The 21,248-nt window shown below is 40.2% G+C and overlaps 1 protein-coding gene across 1 annotated transcript in view; it reads left to right on the forward strand.

The window, feature by feature from the left end:
• Positions 1 to 21,248, forward strand: part of LOC132402660 (adenylosuccinate synthetase isozyme 2-like) — a 133,034-nt gene that overhangs the window by 48,543 nt on the left and 63,243 nt on the right. Inside the window, exon 2 of the mRNA XM_059985587.1 lies at positions 20,676 to 20,778. Within this exon, the coding sequence (XP_059841570.1) occupies positions 20,676 to 20,778 (103 nt within the window). The remainder of the gene's footprint in view (positions 1 to 20,675; positions 20,779 to 21,248) is intronic.

Here is a 21,248-nt window from a genome sequence, read left to right on the forward strand (position 1 = left end):
ACTGAAATCCAGGAATATTGAGAATCCATTCCTGCGCTGGTGCTGGCCAAGTCTCCGTAATGGCCACTACATCATGATTCCATGTATGTATCCAAGCTCTCAATTTATCACCTTTGTTCCTGATGCTTCTTGCATTGAAGTACATGCACTTTAGCCCTTCTACCTTACTACCTTTATACCCTTTATTCTGCTGCTCTTTCCTCAAAGCCTCTCTATATGTTAGATCTGGCTTTACTCCATGCATTTCTTTCACTGCTCTATTGCTCCGGGTCCCACCCCCCTTGCAAATTAGTTTAAACCCTCCTGAACCATGCTAGCAAACCTACCAGTAAGGATATTGCTCCCCCTGGAGTTCAGGTGCAACCCATCCAATCTGTACAGGTCCCACCTTCCCCAGAAGAGATCCCAATGGTCCAAAAATCTAAAACCCTGTCCCCTGCACCAACTCCTCAGCCACGCATTCAACTGCCATTTCCTCCAATTCTTACCATCACTATCACGTAGTACTGGCAGCAATCCTGAGAACGCCACCCTTGAGGTCCTGTTCTTCAGCCTTCTGCCTAGTTCCCGAAACTCACACTTCAGGACCTCATCCCTCTTCCTGCCCATGTCGTTAGTCCCAACATGTATCACGGCTTCTGGTTGCTTTCCCTCTCATACCAGGGAAATTTCATGCAACACACAAAAGAGTTGAAGGAATTCAGCAAATCAGACAGCATCTATGGAAGGAAATGGGCAGTTGAGGTTTCAGGTTGAGATGCTCCAAGATTGGAAAGAAAGAGGGGAGATGGTCTGTGTAAAAATAGGGGGACAAAAGGGTGAAACAGAAGTTGCCAGGCACTAAGCAAATTCAGATGAGGGGGTAAAGAGAATGGTGTTGGTGACATTGGTGTTGGGAATGTGATATCAACTCTCTCAGTCACAGTCTGCAAATGAATATAGTCTAGTTTTTTTTTGTTCATTCTTTGACAAAACAGCCATGTATAGAACAAAACAACAGACACAAAATGCTGGAGGAACCCAGCAGTTTGTGTGTGTGTTGCTTTGGATTTCCAGCCTCTGCAGACCTTCTTTTGGTTATGTGTAGAACAAAATAGTTTTATTCTTTTTAAGGACTTCTCCTCAGCTAACTAATCAAATACTAGTTAACACTTGGAATAAAAAATCATGAAAACACCCACAATGGTGCATAAACAAGGGAACTACCAACATGTTCAATGAAATGATTCAGAGTAATGGCTACAGGCCAGCAGAAGAAAGCGGACCCAACTGGTAATCAGCAGCTCCAACAGGGATGGTTGTGTTGAAAATGAAACGGCACCCTGTCATGTTATGTATAGTGAGTAAGTGAGGCTCTGTCTAATTCTGTTCAAGTCAACACTCGTAGCAACTGTTTGATAAATTATGTTGCTTGCAACTGCTGGGTGAAATCATTAATACACCCCAAGTTCATGCTCTACCAACTTTCAATGAAAGAGAACCACTGTGCTTCTGAGTTGGGGGAGGGAACCGGTAATAGTGGATTTTGTTCTTTTAATATTTCTAAAACACCCAAGGACTTTTGGAGTTGTTAAGAAAGCAAAATAAAAATGTCAGGCAACAAAACCAAACACTTGAGGAAATGATCATAGACTTGGTTAAAGAGGGAAGTCTTCAATAACATTAGAAGACAAGAACTTTGGGAAGCATTTCCAGAGCAGATCCTTGGAAGCTGAATGGAGTATTTAAAATCATAAGAAATGCTGAAGGGCCAAAAACTGAAGAAATACAGGGAGGGATTTGCAAACAGTTGGTGTGAGAATTTTAAAAACATGAAATTGCTTAACTGACAGTGTATATGATGAGCATGCAAGAAGTGATGGGTGAATGGAACAGTGCCAGTTCATTGTTGTTGTGACATTCAAGATGATTGTTATTGCCTTCAAATTTCTCGTAGTTCCTTATTTGTTGAAGTAATTAAATCATCTCATTTTCACTCTCAACTGTTTCTGGAATCTCCAAACCTGAGTGTTTGAAACCACAGTGAGCAAAACAGTTATGAATTGTCTTGCTGTTTATTTCTTGCTAACTATCAATGACCAAAATCATTGCTCTTTCAACAGAAACACGACAAAAAAAGTTAAAAACTGGTCGCTCTGAGCACAGTGTAGTGTCATAACAGTCACACAAGTGCGACTGACTAATGCTAATTAGAAACTGTTTGGTTATGCTCTCCTGTCACAATTAAGCAGCACAGCATAGTGTCCCAAATAAATGAAGGGAATCCTGACTATTTTAACTATTTAGTTTTTATTCTTTCAGAGTTGTCCCAAAAAAGTAAATGGCAGCCTTGATTAACTAATGGCCCAATTAACTGGAATCTGCTGTACAAAAAAAACAGATACAGGAAATCTGGGGGTGGGGAAAGAAGCCCAGAAAACATTCAGCAAATCAAACAACATCCATGAAAAGAGAAGGTTAACATTTCAGTCAGAAGGTTGTAAGACCCTTTATGTTTCATATTTGTTGTTTGTTGAATCTTGATGCTTTCACATTTCAAAGGTTCTTTGGAAGGCAAGAATGAGACACAAACTCACTGCTAAGCAATTTTGTTAAGTATTACAAAAACTAAGAATGCACAAAGAGTTGGGAGAGCAGAGGGGGAAAAACATTTGTGGTCATCTCGTACTCCAGCTAGAGATAAAATTCCTGTGATAACAATTAACCTGTAAAATTGCCAGATTCAAGTGGCAGAACAATTGCTACAGAAAACTAAGATGCTTCTAGAAAACTACAGAAGCAGTCCTGCCTTGATTGCTGGAAAATTTACTGAACAATTACTTGTATATAGGTGATTATCTGAAAATACAAGCAAGCATAGGAGAGTTAAGCTACAAAGAAAATACAAGAAAAACAAAAATTCTACACCCAACACAATTATACACAGATATTTTAAATATAGGTGGACTTTCAAGAATAAATATTAGTGAGGTATGTACTATATGCCAGTTATTTTTACACTTCTATTTTGATGTTGTTCCCTCATAAACATAAGTATTTAATTATCTAAAATATTTTGTATCAACTTCAGAAGCAAGTGATGTTTGTGGGGCTAATACTTTAAATGAAAATCTGTTAAGAGATTTCCTCTAGGTAACAAATTAACAAAAAAGGAGAAGCATTAATAGATGGCTAAACTTAGTAACAGAATATAAGTGTATCTGCAGCATGTGCATGGTTGAGTCCTGTGATTTATCATTGAAGAGACATCCGTTGGTTAAGTTGACTTTAGCACACTGTATAAGTTACAGGTTTTAATTGCTTCAACAAACCAGGCTTACTTGCTGGGATCACATTGAACTTCAATTTTGTTGATGACTTCAGATTGGTACATGGTACATGCTTTAGAACAGCTATACTGACACCCTACTGAGACTATTTTCAGAGATTTCATGGCATACCCATCTCCTAGTTATATACAGTGCAAGTGGACCTGATGCTGTAGAATCACAGTAAACTTCCATTTTGGTTAGTCTTTGTCAAGTAGAAGACTAGAGGTACCCACTTGCGTTGGAATGCGTTTGTCTATTTTATTTAGAAAACTGTTCACCTATTAAGCATTATCTTCCTTTAAATGATAAATGTTTTTGCACATACATATTCCAAAATTATATAAAAATTAGTCCCTTAGCATTAATACTAGTGTCATCATCCAATTCTGAGATTCAACATAGCATGTATTTTTTTTAATATAGTTAACAGCTTTTAATAGTTACTTGAAGTTCAAGTTTATTGTCACCTGACTGTACATGAAACAATGTTCCTTCGGACCACAGTGTACCCACACAACATACAGTGCATACAGTGGCATGCAAGTTTGGGCACCCCTGGTCAAAATTTCTGTTATTGTGAATATCTAAGCAAGTAAAAGATGACTTGATTTCCAAAAGGCATAAAGTTAAAGATGACACATTCTTTAACATTTTAAGCAAGATTACTTTTTTATTTCCATCTTTTACAGTTTCAAAATAACAAAAAAGGAAAAGGGCCCGAAGCAAAAGTTTGGGCACCCTGCATGGTCAGTACTTTGTAACACCCCGTTTGGCAAGTATCACAGCTTGTAAACACTTTCTGTAGCCAGCTAAGAGTCTTTCAATTCTTGTTTAAGGGATTTTCACTCATTCTTCCTTGCAAAAGGCTTCTAGTTCTGTGAGATTCTTGGGCCATCTTGCATACACAGGGCTTGAGCTAGTCCGTTGTGAATTTTGAGATGTGTTTAGGATCATTATCCTGTTGTAGAAGCCATTCTTTTTTCATCTTTGGCTTTTATACAGGCGGTGTGATGTTTGCTTCCAGAATTTGCTGGTGCTTAATTGAATTCAATCTTCCATCTACCAGTGAAATGTTCCCTGTGCCACTGGCTGCAACACGAGCCTGAAGCATGATCGATCCACCCCCATGCTTAACAGTTGAAGAGGTGCCTTTCATGAAATTCTGCACCCTTTTCTCTCCAAACATACCTTTGCTTTATTTCTTTTTATGATGAAGTTTTATTTTAACTTCATCAGTCCACAGGACTTGTTTCCAAAATGCAGCAGGCTTGTTTAGATGTTCCTTTGCGAACTTCTGACACTGAATTTTGTGGTGAGGACGCAGGAAAAGTTTTCTTCTGATGACACTTCCATGAAGGTTATATTTGTGCAGGTATACTGCACAGTAGAACAGTGCACCACCACTCCAGAGTGCTAAATCTTCCTGAAGGTCTTTTGCAGTCAAACGGGGGTTTTGATTTGCCTTCCTAGCAATCCTACAAGCAGTTCTCTCGGAAAGTTTTCTTGGTCTTCCAGATCTCAACTTGACCTCCACCGTTCCTGTTAACTGCCATTTCTTAATAACATTACGAACTAAGGAAACGGCTACCTGAAAATGCTTTGCTATCTTATAGCCTTTTCCTGCTTTGGGCATCATTTATTTTAACTTTAAGAGTGCTAGGCAGCTACTTAGAGGAGCCCATGGCTGCTGATTGTTGGGACAAGGTTTGAGGAGTCAGGGTATTTATAAAGCTTTGAAATCACCTGGCCTTTCCTAACAATGACTGTGAACAAGCCATAGCCCTAACAAGCTAGTTAAGTCTGAGACTTTGGTAAAAGTTATCTGAGAGCTCAAATCTCTTGGGGTCCCCAAGCTTTTGCATGGAGCTCCTTACCTTTTTTTCCCACTCCAAAATTGTACAAGACGAAAATAATACACTAATCTTGTTTAAAATGTTGAAAAGAATCTTTCATCTTTAACTTTGACTTTTGGAGATCAATTAATCTTCTACTCACTTAACTATTCACAGTAACAGAAATTTTGACCAGGGGTGCCTAAACTTTTGCATGCCACTGTAAGCCAAAATATTGTACTATTAATTGGTTCATAAAATATAATTAAATATGCATGTAGTAAAGTGCAGCACAGGTAAACAGTATAGTAAACAGCTCACTGGCAGAGTGACAAAACCTTGGTGTTGGTAGGGTATTCATTAGTCTCACAGCCTGAGGGAAGAAGGTGTAACCTGGTCTAGCAGCCCGAGTCCTAATGTTCCTGTTCCTCCTTTCTGACAATAGTGGGTCAAAGAGGTTGTGGGATGTGTGGTAGAGATCTTCAACAATGCTTTGGGCTCTTCCTATACAACACTTCCAGTAAAAGTTGCATAGGGGAGGGAAAGCATGATGATCATCTCAGTGGTTTTTACTGTTCTCTGTAAGGTCTTGTGGTCCGATATTTTGCATCTTCCGTACCACACAACGATGCAGTCAGACAATGGACACTCGATAGTGCTCCTCTTCTTGACAGATGGAGAATTTTGCAGTCTTCAACAGGAATATCAAAAGTTTATGATCTACTCTTGTTGTAAAATGCCCTGAAGTTTATTGCTTAGTTATAAGTGAAATTTTAACAGCAAGCTAGAATAAGAGTTATAATTATTGTCTAACACCCTTACAAGCTCATTAAATATCATATATTAATTCTCTTAAATCTTTATTTCATAATAGCAAGAGGATAAGATGTGAGAGAATAGGACCAGTTAAGTGTGACAGTAGAAAAGTATATATGGAACTGGAGGAGGTAGCGGAGGTACTTAATGAATAATTTGCTTCAGTATTCACTACAGAAAAGGACCTTGACAATTGTAGGGATAACTTATAGCTGACTGAAAAGCTTGAGCATATAGATATTAAGAAAGAGGATGTGCTGGAGCTTTTGGAAAGTATCAAGTTGGATACGTTACCGGGACCAGATGAAATATACCCCAGGCTGTTGTGGGAGGTGAGGGAGAAGATTGCTGAGCTTCTGGCAATGATTATGGGGACGGAAGAGATTCTGGAGGATTGGAGGTTTGCAGATGTTCCCTTATTCAAGAAAGGAAGTAGAGATAGCCCAGGAAATTATAGACCAGTGAGTCTTACTTCAGTGGTTGGTTAGTTGATGGAGAAGATCCTGAGAGGCAGGAATTATGAACATTTGGAGAAGCATAATATGATTAGGAATAGTCAGCATAGCTTTGTCAAAGGCAGGTTGTGCCTTAATAAGCCTGACTGAATTTTTTGAGGATGTAGGTTCACATTGATGAAGGTGGAGCAGTAGATGTAGTGTATATGGATTTCAGCAAGGCATTTGATAAGGTACCCCATGCAGGGCTTATTGAGAAAATAAGGAGGCATGGGATCCAAGGGGACATTGCTTTGTGGATCCAGAACTGGCTTCCCCACAGAAGGCAAAGAGTGGTTGTAGTTGGGTCATATTTTGCATGGAGGTTGGTGACCAATGGTGTGCCTCAGGGATCTGTTCTGGGACCCCTACTCTTCATGATTTTTATAAATGACCTGGATGAGGAAGTGGAGGGATGGGTTGGTAAATTTCATGATGACACAAAGGTTGGGGGTGTTGTGGATAGTGTGGAGGGCTGTCAGAAGTTACAGCAGGAGATCAATAGGATGTAAAACTGGGCTGAGATGTGGTAGATGGAGTTCAACCCAGATAAGTGTGAGGTGGTTCGTTTTGGTAGGTCAAATATAATGGCAGAATATAGTATTAATGGTAAGACTCTTGGGAATGTGGAGGATCAGAGGGATCTTCGAGTCTGAGTCCATAGGACTCTCAAATCTGTTGCGCAGGTTGACTGGTTAAGAAAGCATAAGGTGTATTGGCCTTCATCAGCCATGGGATTGAGTTCAAGAGCTGAGAGGTAATATTACAGTTATGTAGGACCCTGGTCAGACCCCACTTGGAGTACTGTGCTCATTTCTGGTCACTTCACTGCAGGAAGGATGTGGAAACCATAAAAAGGGTGCAGAGGAGAATTACAAGGATGTTGACTGGATTGGGGAGCATGCCTTATGAGAATAGGTTGAGTGAACTTGGCCTTTTCACCTAGGAGCAATAGAGGATGAGAGGTGACCTGATAGAGGTGTATAAGATGATGAGAGGTATTGATTGTGTGGACATTTAGAAGCTTTTTCGCAGGGCTGAAATGACTAACATGAGAGGGCACAGTTTTAAAGTGCTTGGAAGGAGGTACAGAGGTATCAGGGGTATGTATTTTACGCTGAGAGTGGTGAGTGTGTGGAATGGGTTAACGCCGATTGTGGTGGAGGCGGATACGATAGGGTCTTTTAAGAGACTCCTGAATAGGTACATGGAGCTTAGAAAAATAGGGCAATGGGTAACCCTAGGTAATTTCTAGAGTAAGTAAATTTTCGGCACAGCATTGTGGGCCGAAGGGCCTGTATTGTGCTGTAGGTTTTCTATATTCTAAAATATAAAGGATTAATTTTTTGAATTTTGTTTCATATTCAGTATTTAATCTGGTACATTCTCATATTTATTTGAAAGTTAGCCTGATGTTTCATTTCAATTTTAACTCTCAACTTGGTATCTGAAAGAATTCTTCTATGTTTTTGAATTTTCTATCAATTAATTTAGTTGGCCAATAGTGTAGTAGCATCCTCAATGAACTTCAAGGCGAGTGGTCCTGGCTTTGAATCCGGCTGGCTTCTTGCATGCTTTGCATCTGTGCTGGGTTGAGAGTTGAGCTAGCAACTCAGCCTCATTAAAAAAAACAGACAAAAAATGCTAAAGAAATGGCAAGGTTGCCGCTGATATACCACAAGGCGTGGAAAGGAGTGATAACAACAATCATTTGGATTCAGGACGGCTGTTGAAAGGCACAGTGCACAACATTAAGACTACTGATCATTGTGGACCTGCATCTGCGAGGTCAGCGGCAAGTATCTTTACAAGAAACATCATGCTATTATATAATGCAATATTCTTGAGATATTTTCCAAAATGTAAATTTTATGTTGAACAACTACTTTGAAGAAGCACCAAGAATCGCAATGGTTCAATGCCCTCTGATCTTGGCATTGTCTCTTGCAAGAAATATTGTCCTGGTGAAATGCATGAAGTCTTTGAAGATGCAGCAAGTTCATCCTCCAGATCTTGCAAAGTATCTGCTGGAAAATTACAAGAAGTTGGTGCTAACATTTGAACTCTCATAAAGGGTTGAAATGACAGATGTGCACACTTCTCTGGGAATTTGAGATTTTCCATTTGTTAGGGAGGAATCAGAATCAGGTTCGTTATCACCGGCATGTGACATGAAATTTGTTAACATAGCTGCAGCAGTTCAATGCAATACATAATATAGAACAGAAAAATATAATAATAAGTAAGTAAATCAATTGCAGCACACGTATATTGAATAGATTTTAAAACGTGCAAGAAACAGAAATATTGTATACTAAAAAAAAGTGAGGTGGTGTCCAAGGGTTCAATGTCCATTTAGGAATTGGATGGCAGAGGGGAGGAAGCTGTTCCTGAATCACCGAGTGTGTGCCTTCAAGCTTCTGTACCTCCTACCTGATGGTAACAGTACAAAAAGGACATGCCCTGGGTGCTGGAGGTCCTTCATAATGGACAGTGCCTTTCTGAGAAGCCGCTCCTTGAAGACGTTCAGGGCTTTCTGCAGCTTCTTTCAGTCCTGTGCAGTACCCCCTCCATACCAGACAGTGATGCAGTCTGTCAGAATGCTCTCCACAGTGCAACTATAGAAATTTTTGAGTGTATTTGTTGACATGCCAAATCTCTTCAAACTCCTAATAAAGTATATCTGTTGTCTTGCCTTCTTTATAACTACATCGATATTTTGGGACCAGGTTTGATACTCAGAAACTTGAAGCTGCTCACTCTCTCCTCTTCTGATCCCTCTATGAGGATTGGTATGTGTTCCTTCGTCTTGCCCTTCCTGAAGTCCACTATCAGCTCTTTTGTCTTACTGACATTGAGTGCCAGGTTGTTGCTGCGGCACCATTCCACTAGTTGGCATATCTCACTCCTGTACACCCTCTCATCACCACCTGAGATTCTACCAACAATGGTTGTATCGTCAGCATGTTTATAGATGGTACTTGAGCAATGCCTAGCCGCACAGTCATGTGTATACAGAGAGTTGAGCAGTGGGCTAAGCACACACCCCTGAGGTGCACCAGTGTTGGTCATCAGCGAGAGGTATATGTTATCACCAGTCTGCACAGATTGTGGTCTTCTGATTAGGAGGTCGAGGATCCAATTGCAGAGGGAGGTACAGAGGCCCGGGTTCTGCATCTTCTCAATCAGGATTGTAGGAATGATGGTGTTAAATGCTGAGTTATATTCAACGAACAGCATCCTGACATTGGTGTTTGTGTTGTCCAGGTGGTCTGAAGCCATGTGGAGAGCCTTTGAGATTGATTCTACCATTGACCTATTGTGGCAATAGGCAAATTTGCAATGGGTCCAGGTCCTTGCTGAGGCAGGAGTTCAGTCTAGTCATGACCAACCTCTCAAAGCATTTCATTACTGTCTCTGTGAGTGCTACCAGGCAATAGTCATTAAGGCAGCCCACATTATTCTTCTTAGGCTCTGGTATAATTGTTGACCTTTTGAAGCAAGTGGGGACTTCCGCCCATAGCAGTGAGAGGTTGAAAATGTGTTCTCAAGTGTTATTTGGGCATTAGCACTGATGAAAAGTCTTGGCCTGAAACATCAACTGTTTATTTCACTCCCTAGATCATATATGTCAAACTCAAGGCCCGCGGGCCAAATCTGGCCCGCAGTGTAACTATCTTTGGCCCGCGAGATAATATCTAATTACTATTAAAGCTGGCCCCAGTAATCGAAGCGCCTATGGTGTATGATATGGCTAATGCTGAGTTTATTCAGGTACCAGGTTTTCAGGGTTTTTAGTGTTTATTCGGCAGTCTTCTTCATAAGAAATGGAATTTGTAAAGTGAAACACTTTGTAGTTATAGCAGAGACTGAGACACATGAGAGCAGGCTGAAAAAACAGAGGCAACGAAAGCTGCGTTCGCACGCGTCCGACTGATCCGGCCTGCATGAAGCTACATTTTGCTCAATCCGGCCCGTGACCTAAAATGGGTTTGACACCCCTGTCCTAGATGCTGCCTGCCCTGCTGAGTTCCTTCACATCTCCAGCATCTGCAGAATCCCTTGTTTGTCATTTGGGCCCTTCCTACAAAGAAAGTTTAAGCAGCTCTGCCTCTGATTTTTTTTTATCCTTTCCTTTGCCCATTTCAGTTTTATTAGCTCTAGCTGCTTTACTTATTGCTCAATATATTTTGTTTTGTTTCCCATCTTGTGACTGCAGAAATTTTGTGGAAGTGATACCAGAATATGGTCAGTGGTGCTTTCTGATTTGCAGTTCGGGATGAGAATTAACTGTTGTCCTTGTCACGGCTATTCATGTCCTTGGGATGAATTAAAATTAAAGGCAATGCTGAACATAATATTGACAACAAACCTCCACAGAATGAACCAATTTTGCTGTTATTTTATACTCATTCCCCTAAGTGACAGTGAGGCAAAAGTTATATTTTCAAATAGCTTGCAACATATGGGGTTTCTTTCCTAACTGTGGATATAATAAGCAGACACATACAGCAGCCAATTTGTATTCTGCCAGCTTGAAACCATTGATAAGTATGAGGCAGGATTTTTTTTTTGTGTGTGGTTTTGATTGAGGGCAGATCATTGGGTATTACCATTATCCTAGTCATGCCCCCAGATTTGAAGGATAGAATCTCTAATCCACATTTGCATCTCAGGATTTTGCAGTTTAAGGCTACGTCCTCGCTAGACCGGATAAATCCGTAACCAAAGCCTTTTCTCTTCGTATTGACCCTCCATCCACACTGAAATGGCGTTTTCCTCCCCCGAAAACGGAGATTTTCTAAAATGCTCTCCAGAGTGTCTAAATCTGAAAACATTGATTGAGCAGTGTGATGTGTACGGGGTAACCAGAGCTTTTTGAAAACACTGTCATAACGTGCCGGAACAGATGGTAGCGACAGCGCGGCATTTCATTGTTTTTTTGAACGCAACCTCCAACACCACAACAGCAATGACGGAGGGCTTCAGGAGACTGTCCCTGAGCAAAATGTTACTGCAGCTTTGCAGTATGACAGAGAATTGCAACCCCCCCCCCACACAACCTAACAATTTCAGAACAGACAGCAACAAGACTGAAGCCAGAAGAGTTAAGAAATGTACTCACCAAATACTTTGACCCATAACTTACTGAATAAATAAGTATACTTATTTTATCTACCCAGGCGGGAGATGAGCAATACCTTATCTCCCGCCTAGGTAGCCTCCAACCTGCCGGCATGAACATCCAAATCACAGACCTCCGTTGATACCCCTGCCCCCCCCCTTATCCCCATCCCTATCTATTATTACTGAATAAATAAGTATACTTATTTTGCCCTGCTTTCTGTCCTTGCTTGTATGAAGGTGGTTTACCGATTTATGCAAGTACTTCTCTGACAATAGATGTGTAACAGCCTAATGTAACATTGTATGGAAATACAAGATAACACTGATGTAGACATGTTTTATACATTTAACAAGGTGCTTTAGTAATGTATTGCTTGTACAGGCATTCAGTAGATGCAATTGTCACTACTTCCAAAATGTCATTTTTAAGTAGTAGCTTATCTTTGGCATTGTTGGTGATGAGTCATCTGAAGGTTGCTGGTTCGAGCCTCAGCTGAGGCAGCATGTTGTGTCCTTGAGCAAGACACTTAACAACACGTTGCTCTGCGACGACATCGGTGCTTGGGTCCTAGTGCCCTTCCCTTGGACAACATCGGTGGTATGGAGAGGGGAAGGCTTGCAGCTTGGGCAACTGCCAGTCTCCCATACAACCCTGCCCAGGCCTGCACCCTGGAAACCTTCCAAGGCACAAATCCATGGTCTCATGAGACTAACGGATGCCTGTATAAATGTCTGGCATAGACATGAAAATGTTAAGGCCAAAAAAGGAAAATTGTAAGTTTTACTTTTACTCAGGTAAAAATAAAATCACCTTTGCCCAGTAACAAGCCTTATTGCATTTCGTTGTAGCTGTCCTCCCTTTCATCAGTGAAGAGACTATGGCTGTAGGAAGTGTTTCCAATACTGTCCGTGAACTCCCTGTCGATTGCTTCCATATGCTCCAGTATTTGCTTTTTTTAGTTTTAAGTCCTCCTGCAGGAGAGCCAACAGCTGTCCATTGTTTGGAAATTTCCTTTTAAGTTTTTCTAGTCTGTAACTGGGAAAAAAGCGCTGTAAATCTTTCATGGCGAGATTCAACACCAAACATGCCACTTGTTTTCTGTAGATGTGTCCTGCGCATGCCCAGTAGGAGGAGATTCGCCCAAATACCCCTTTTAATGTGATAGAGGTATTTTCAAAAACGTGTGGTGTGGACATAGGAAAATTTTTTTTGCATGTAGCCCATTAAATCCTTTTATATTGTAAATTGTCCTGTGATTTGGTAAGGGTTAAATTGGTGGGTTGCTGGTGGCGTGGCACGAAGGGCTGGAAGGGTCTATTTCGCACTGCATCTCTAGATAAATAATTTTTTTTAAAAATCCCACAGACAGCAGTGGATTCCTGGACTCTGAACTATAATCCATCCCTCGGGCAGTGCCAATTTCATTAGTTAACATTTATTTCAGAAAAAGTGCATAATAGGAGACTCCTCCCCTCACACTAACCCTTTTCTCCCCTACTCAACTCCCAGGTGATCATCTTGAGTCTCTTTTCTTCCAGGACCTGCTTGAGCAATGATTCGTTTAGCTTTGTTCTTGGTTGTTGATACGTAGCTTAGGTTGGCTTGCACTTGATGAAACTAGAGGCACTCTAGTACTGGCAGGCCAGTTCTGTGATGCAGCACTTGCCGTATTTTCATAAATGCTGAAAACAATCTTTGTTCCTCTGTATGATCAGCTGCAAATTTGTGTGTCATGACTTAACACATGGAAAAGGATCAAAAGGTGCCTTGTGCTGCTTATGTTTAATGAAGTGCTATGTCATGTGCTCTGTCGGGCTGAAAATATCTCCTCTCAATCAATTCATGTAACTGGAGAAAAACAAAGCATGGTGTAGAATATTGTGACTATTGACTGTATGCACAAGTATTTGTTGAATTAATACATAGCTGTTCAGTTTTGAAGTGGAAAAGTGTTGAGCAGCAGAATTTCTTCCTCTACATTGTTAAAGATTGCTAGATTAGTTTTAATATGTGGCAAGTTTGTTTTCATCAGTGCCTATACTATACTGTACAGTGACAAAGAATTCTGATTTGCCGCTTAGTTGTGCAATCTATGGTGTAACCAGCTGCGCATAGTGATAAAAGGGAGCCTCTAATCAGCTAATGTGATGTCCGTTCACATCGTGTAATGTGCTGAATTTGTCACCTCAATAGTTTCTATCCCTGGAGATCAAAATAGTCATAGTTCAAAGTATTTTCTGCAGGCATGAAAGCTTTTGAAGGACAGTTTTTAAATTGTGCGTTTGCACCCATCAACAGGTGTAGCATGAAACTTCTCTTAACAGTACTTACCATAATGTTTAGTTCAGAGTCCCGGAAAAGTGCAGGAAACCAGGATTTAGTGTTTGGCAGCTTTAACCACGATTTCAATTTGTGTGGCTTTGTTAATTTAGGCAAGAATGTTGTAAGGTTCTTTACAGGAGTGTAAATTTATTAAAAATGATACTGAGCCAAACGAGATGGGCCATTAGTATAGCTTGTAGTACTGATGCACCGTAGCCCTCCAGCTATTCCGGTTCAGTCCTGGCTTCTGGTGTTGTCTGTGTGGACCTTGCACATGCGGTTCACACTTAATTGGTTACTGTAAATTGCCCCTTGTGTGTAGGTGAATAGTGGAATCTGGGGAGAGTTGACAGGGATCATTGTGGAATTAGTGTATATTGGAGTTTGATGGCTCATACCAACTTGGTGACTGAAGGGCTTGTTTCTGTGCTCTGACTTTGACTTGTGGAACAATATCCACAATCGTACCAGCTTATCCCACTGTCACTTTCTAATAAAGTTTCTTTCAATCAGCTTCTTTCATTCCTGAGACATTGGTTTTGATGTTGCCTTCGAGACAAAGGCCTGAGAGTTGTCACGACTAGACAAACCTTCGCCTTTCATTTTAGCATTCTGAACAGACTGTTCTCTCCACAACACACCGACTCTTTATTCATCCACAGAACTGTGCTTGCCACCCTAACTTCCCCGTTGTCTTTTGACCTACTCTGGACTCAACTTTGAGTTCAACAATGTCAAGTCATTACCATTGGCCTCTTTTTAATCAGGAATAATTAAAGGCTCAGATGTTCTGGAAGTGCTGGCAGTTTCTTGTGTAACTATTTGCATTTGTCAACCTAACTGCAAGGAGGCTTGAAACTCCTGCTCATGATGGTGATTTCATGATTATGCTTTGAGCCTGGGCTGCAGAGGAGCAACTGCCTGGAATTTCTTCTTAATGATTAATGAGTAATTTGCACATAACCAGTGCTAGGTTAATTGGAGAGAAAAAGTCATGAAGGAGAAGGGCTAGTTTGAGGTAATATAGACAACCCCCATGTCACAGGAGATTGGATTGATTTTTAAAAAAGTTTGTTTCGTGATTTTTGTCATGTGAAGTCATATTATCTGTGCATGCATCAAGAAATGCACATTGAAAGTAAATAAATCAATTTTATTTATTTATATACACTTTTCCCCAAATAAATTCCATCAGAATAAATTACTGGGCAGTTGGTAAATTCTGTAAGGCTGAATTTCTAATAGCTGAAAAATCATGATACTAGGTTTGCCATTACGTATTTTGAAATAATTTATTTTGAACATAAGAAATAGGAACAGGAGCGGCCATCTGGCTTGTCGATCCTGCTGTGCCATTCAATAAGATCACGGCTGATCTGGCCATGGACTCATCTCCACCTGCCTGCCTTTTCCCCAAAACTCTTAAATTCCCTTACTATGCAAAAATCTATCCAACCTCAAATATATTTACTGAGGTAGCCTCCACTGCTTCATTGGGCAGAGAATTCCACAGATTCACCACTCTGGGAAAAGTAGTTCCTCCTCATCTCCATCCTAAATCTACTCCCCCAAATCTTGAGATTATGTCCCCTGGGTCTAGTCTCACCTATCAACCTTCCTGCCTCTATCTTATCTATCCCATTCATAATTTTCTATGTTTCTATGTCTTCTCTCATTCTTCTGAATTCCTGTGAGTACAGTCCCAGACGACTCAATCTTTCCTCATAGTCTAACCCCCTCATCTCTGGAATCAACCTGGTGAACTTTCTCTGCACTGCCTCCAAAGCCAATATATCCTTCCTCAAGTAAGGAGACCAGAACTGCACACAGTACTCCAGGTGCAGCCTCACCAGTACCCTGTATAGTTGCAGCATGACCTCCCTGCCCTTAAATTCAGACAGTCTAGCAATGAAGGCAAACATTCCATTTGCCTTCTTGATAGCCTGCTGCACGTGCAAGCCAACCTTTTGTGCTTCATGCACAAGCACTCCCAAGTCCCTCTGCACAGCAGCATGCCACAATTTTTTACCGTTTAAATAATAATCTTTTCTTTCATTTTTCCTTCCGAAGTGAATGACCTCACATTGTATTCCATCTGCCAGACCCTTGCCCACTCACTCAACCTATCTTTCTCTCTGCAGATTCCATATCTTCTGCACAATTTGCTTTAACACTCAATTTAATATCATTAGCCAACTTAAATACACTACACTCGGTCCCCTCTTCCAGATTGTTAATGTGTATCTTGAACAGCTGCAGGCCCAGCACTGACCCCTGTGGTACACCGCTCACCACTGATTGTCAGCCAGGGTAATACCTATATACCCCAACCCTCTGCTTTCTATTAGGTAACCAATCGTCTATCCATGCTAATACATCATCTCCTACTCTACACATCCTTTATCTTATTGAAAAGTCTTTTATGCAATTCTTTATCAAACGTCTTTTGGAAATCTAAATAAATAACGTTCATCTGTTCCCCTCTGTCCACTGCATGCATTATATCCTCAAAGAACTCCAGTAAGCTTGTCAAACAGGACCTGCCTTTGAATCCATGCTGCGTCTGCCTGATGGATTGGCTTCTTTCCAGATTCCTCACTATTTAATGATAGCTTCAAGCATTTTCCCAGCTACAGATGTTAAACTAACTGGCCTATAGTTACCTGCTTTTTGCCTACATCCTTTTTTGGAACAGTGGTGTGACATTTTCCTTCTTCCAATACGCCAGGACTTGCCCAGAGTCGAGAGAATGTTGGCAAATTATCACCAAAGCCTCAACTATAACTTCTACCATTTCTTTCAATACCATGGGTTGCATTCCATCAGGACCGGGGGACTTATCCATCTTCAGGCCCACAAGTTTGCTCAGTACTACCTCTTTAAGGATAGATATTGTACTGGGGTCCTTACCATCCATCACATCTATAACGTCTCTCTTTGGCATGTTAAGACATGTTCTCCACTGTGAAGACCGACACAAAATAGTTATTCAAAGTTTCAGCCATTTCCTCATTGCCCAATATCAACTCCTCCCCCTCGTCCTCCAAGGGACTTATGTTCACTTTGGCCACTCTTTTCCACTTTTTATAATTATAAAAGCTTTTACTATCCATTTTTATATTTTGTGCTAGTTTGTTTTCATAATTTATCTTCCTTTTCTTTATTGCTCGCTTTTTGGTTTTTTAACTCTTCCCAATCTTCCAGTTTCCCATTACTCTTGGAAACTTTGTATGCACGAGCTTTTAGTTTGAAGCCTTCTTTTATTTCCTTAGTTATCAGAGGCTGGTTCTCGCCACTCTTACTGTTCTTGCTTTTAACTGGAATATACTTTTGTTGAGCACTGTGAAAAATCTCTTTAGTCTTCCATTGCTTCTCAACTGTCCCACTATGTTCCCAGTCTACACTAGCCAAATCCTCCCTCATCCCATTGTAGTCTTCATCATTCAGGCATAAAACACTGGTTTTAGATTGAGCTATTGCACCCTCCATTTGTATGAGAAATTCAATCCTATTGTGATCACTCTTTCCAAGAGGATCCCCAACTACAAGTTTACCAGTCTCATTGCACAGGACCAGATCTAAGATGGCATGTTCCCTTGTAGGTTCAGTAACATGCTGTTCAAGAAAGCCATCATGGATGGATTCCATGAAGTCCTCCTCAAGACTGCCTCGACCAACCTGATTCACCCAATCTATGTGCAAATTTAAAGTCCCCCATGATAGCCGCTGTTCCAGTCTTACATGCCTCAGATATTTCTCTGTTCATTGCCTGTGCCACTGTCATGTTATTATTTGGTGGCTGATAGACAACTCCCACCAGTGATTGTTTCCCCTTTACTATTCCTAAATTCTACCCAGATGGATTCAACATTCTGCTCTTTAGATCTTATATCATCTCTCGCTGTAGCCCTGATCTCATCCTTAATTAAGAGTGCTACCCCACCTCCCTTACCTTCCTGTCTATCCTTCCGTATTATCTGATATCTTTGGATATATAATTCCCAATCCTCTCCACCCTGGAACCATGTTTCTGTGATGGCCACTAAATCATACGCCTTTGTATTGACCTGTGCCACAAGTTCACTGACCTTGCTGCGAATACTACAGGCATTCAAATAAAGTCCCCTTAGACTCACTGTGCTTTTAAAATCGCGTAATCTTTTTCTCTTTTGCACTTGATTTTTCTGTACTCCACTCTTTACTTTTCTCTTTTTTATCTTTTGCATTTTCTTTATCTGTATCCACACTTTTTTATTTTATCCATACTTCTCCAATCTGTTGAACCCATCCCCTACTATTTAGTTTAAACCCCTGTCCACAGTCCTAGTTCTGCAATTCGCTGGGATCCAGATCCCATCATAGTTCAGGTGGAGCTCGAATAAATTTATTTTTAAAGTATTTTAAGTTTTAATAGTGTGAGTAAAATCATCGCCAGTTACAGAACTGCAAACTCTTGCTGCATTTGTTTTGTGTCATACATTTTTAATATATTTTTTGATCTCCCTTCGCTGTCCATTTCTTTTCTTTTTTTTTAATAATTTTTTATTGCATTTTTAAATGATTACAAAGTATGAAAAAACAATGTATATAACCCATGCCCCCTCCCCTTAACCCCTCCCCCCTAACTGCCCTATAGAAAAAAAAAGAAAGAAAGAAAGACAGAAAGAATGCCTGGTGGTTGGAAGATCTCCACATGCTCCATGGAATTCGTAATAATTTTAATATGTATATTTCTTTTCTTGAACTCATTTTGAGGTTATGTTGTAGGATGGCACATCAGGGCAGCTGTTAGAGATAATGATTCACGCATGTGGAGAACTGGGTTCAATAATAACCTCCTCTGCTGTCTGTGTAGAATTTGCACATACTCCTTTCCCCTCAAAAAATGTGGATTGTTTGGTTAATTTGGCATTGATAAATTGCCCTAACTGTGTGATAGCAACTTGAAAGGGGTGGAGTGGAATTGCTGCAAATCCGATGGAATCACAGCACAAAAGCAAAGCTATTCACTGTATCCTTCCTGTACTTTATTTACTCATAAAGGTTATTCATAGCATCCTTTGCCCTGGCAATTCAAGGACTTATCTTGAAATTACAGTGGATTCCGGTTCATTTGGTGATCAGTTAAGTGGGGCAGCCACCACTTAGGATATGGTTACCATCATGAAGGAGGTACAGAAGCCTGAAGGTACACATTCAGTGATTCAGGAACAGCTTCTTCCCCTCTGCTATCAGATTTATGAATGGACATTGAACCGATGAACACTACCTCACTGTGTTTTTATTTCTGTTCTTGTACTACTTGTTTAATCTAATTATTTAACTATATTATACATTATTATTAACATTGTATACATTATTATCTGTATTATACATATATTTACTGTAATTCAGTTTTTCTTCCCCCTATGTTCTCATGTATTGCATTGTACTGCTGCCGCAAAGTTAACAAATCTCATGGCATATGCCGGTGATATTAAATCTCATTCTGATTATTTGGAACAACTCCTTTGTTAAAGAAGAAAAACAAATTGAAAAATAACTGGATTCCCTTTGATTATTTGGGATACTATACTGCTGAATTGGGGCAGACTTCTGACAAACAGTATCTAAACAGCATCATTTTGTGCACCTTGTATGCCTGTTAGACACTACACCTCATTGAGCAAGAAGTTTTAAAATAGCGTCACTTGTGTGTTTATGTTTTAAAAAAGCAGTGATTTTTGTCACCGGTAGTTGGTGAGTAATAAATAGCAAGACAATTCAGAACTGTTTTGCTCACTGCAGTTTCAAGCATTCAGGCTTGGAGTTGCCAGACATGGCCACGAGGGAAAATGAAACCATTTCAAGACCTCCACAAGTTGGGAACGACAAAGAATTTGAAGATATTGACAATTATCTTCTATGTTGTAATTTAAATGAAGGAGGACACAATGATAGAAAACACTGTTTGAAGGCAGCCCACTACCTGCACTAGGTGTCTGCACTGATTTCTTAATTTACAGTGAATCACAAAAAATATGGCAGTGCACACTGGATGAATTTCACTATCAATAGCTATTAGGAAGTAATACACAAATTTATAGTACTATAATAATATTGGTAGTGTTCTAATTTGTTCAATATTTCATTTAAATACATAATTTGTTAAGGTAATTTGCCTTTTTTTTTATACTTTTTTAAAAAAACTATTTCCGTAAAACTTGGCTAATTGGGAAGCTGCTTAGTTGGGCCAAAGTGAACTGGTCCTGATGTGTTGCAATGAACTGTAATCAACTGTAGTGAGGTAAAGGAATTGTTCAAGATAGAGTGGCTCTTAAGAGGATGTTTTCTATAGTGGGGGGCATCTAGGATTAGAGGGCACAGCCTCAGAGTAGCAGGATGTCACCTTAGAGCAGTGGAATTCATTTCCACAGACAACTGTGGAGGCCAAGCAGTTTGGTATATTTAAAGCGGAAGTTGATAGATTGCTGATTAGGAACGGCATCAAAGATTATGGAGCGAAGGCAGGAGTATGTGGACAAAAGGGATAATAAATCAACCGTGATGAAATGGCGAAGCAGACTTCATGGGCTAAATGGCCTAATTCTGCTCCTGTGTCTTCTGGTCTTACTGTTGCATAGGGAGCTTTCTGATACTGAGGAGAAAGAAACCCACATCATATTTTCACACTTGGCCGCCTTGCCCAAGCTGCCATGGTCAGAGAAGGTTGCAAGAAAGAAAAGATGGGTGGAATGTATAAGTGTTCTTATTTCATTTGTCTCTCTCACAGGGAGGAAACAATGCAGGCCATACTGTGGTAGTGGATTCTGTGGAATACGACTTCCATCTTTTACCCAGTGGAATCATCAATCCCAATGCCATTGCATTCATTGGTAAGTTTTCATCTTCTTTTGCCTGCAGCATGCGAGGCCAATGAACTAGAGCAGAATTCCTCATCGTCTTCTGTTTTGTTGTGGGAGCTTCATTATCAGGGACTGCTGAAAAGATGGGACTTTTGTATATCAAATGGAGAAAATCTAGTGTTGCTGTGATCATGAACAGAATTGACCTTGACTAAAAGGAATTTATGGCCTCTGTCCGCTCAGTAGTTTATAGATGCTGGCTTTTTGGCAGATGGTTGAGACCTTTTTTTTTGCACCTTAAATAATTTCCCTTCTACTCTTTTTGTCATCAACCAAAACTACATTTTAAAAAAGCAGGATATACTTAGATACTTATACTTATACTTAGATCAGGAACCAGTAATACAATTATTGTTAAGTTAATACAGTTACTGTCATTCTATTTTCTTGTTTTCTTCTTTATCATGAAGGACAAACATTGTCATTTTTTAAAATGAAAA

This window comes from Hypanus sabinus, chromosome 12 (assembly GCF_030144855.1).
Source record: "Hypanus sabinus isolate sHypSab1 chromosome 12, sHypSab1.hap1, whole genome shotgun sequence".
Lineage (NCBI taxonomy): Eukaryota > Metazoa > Chordata > Chondrichthyes > Myliobatiformes > Dasyatidae > Hypanus > Hypanus sabinus.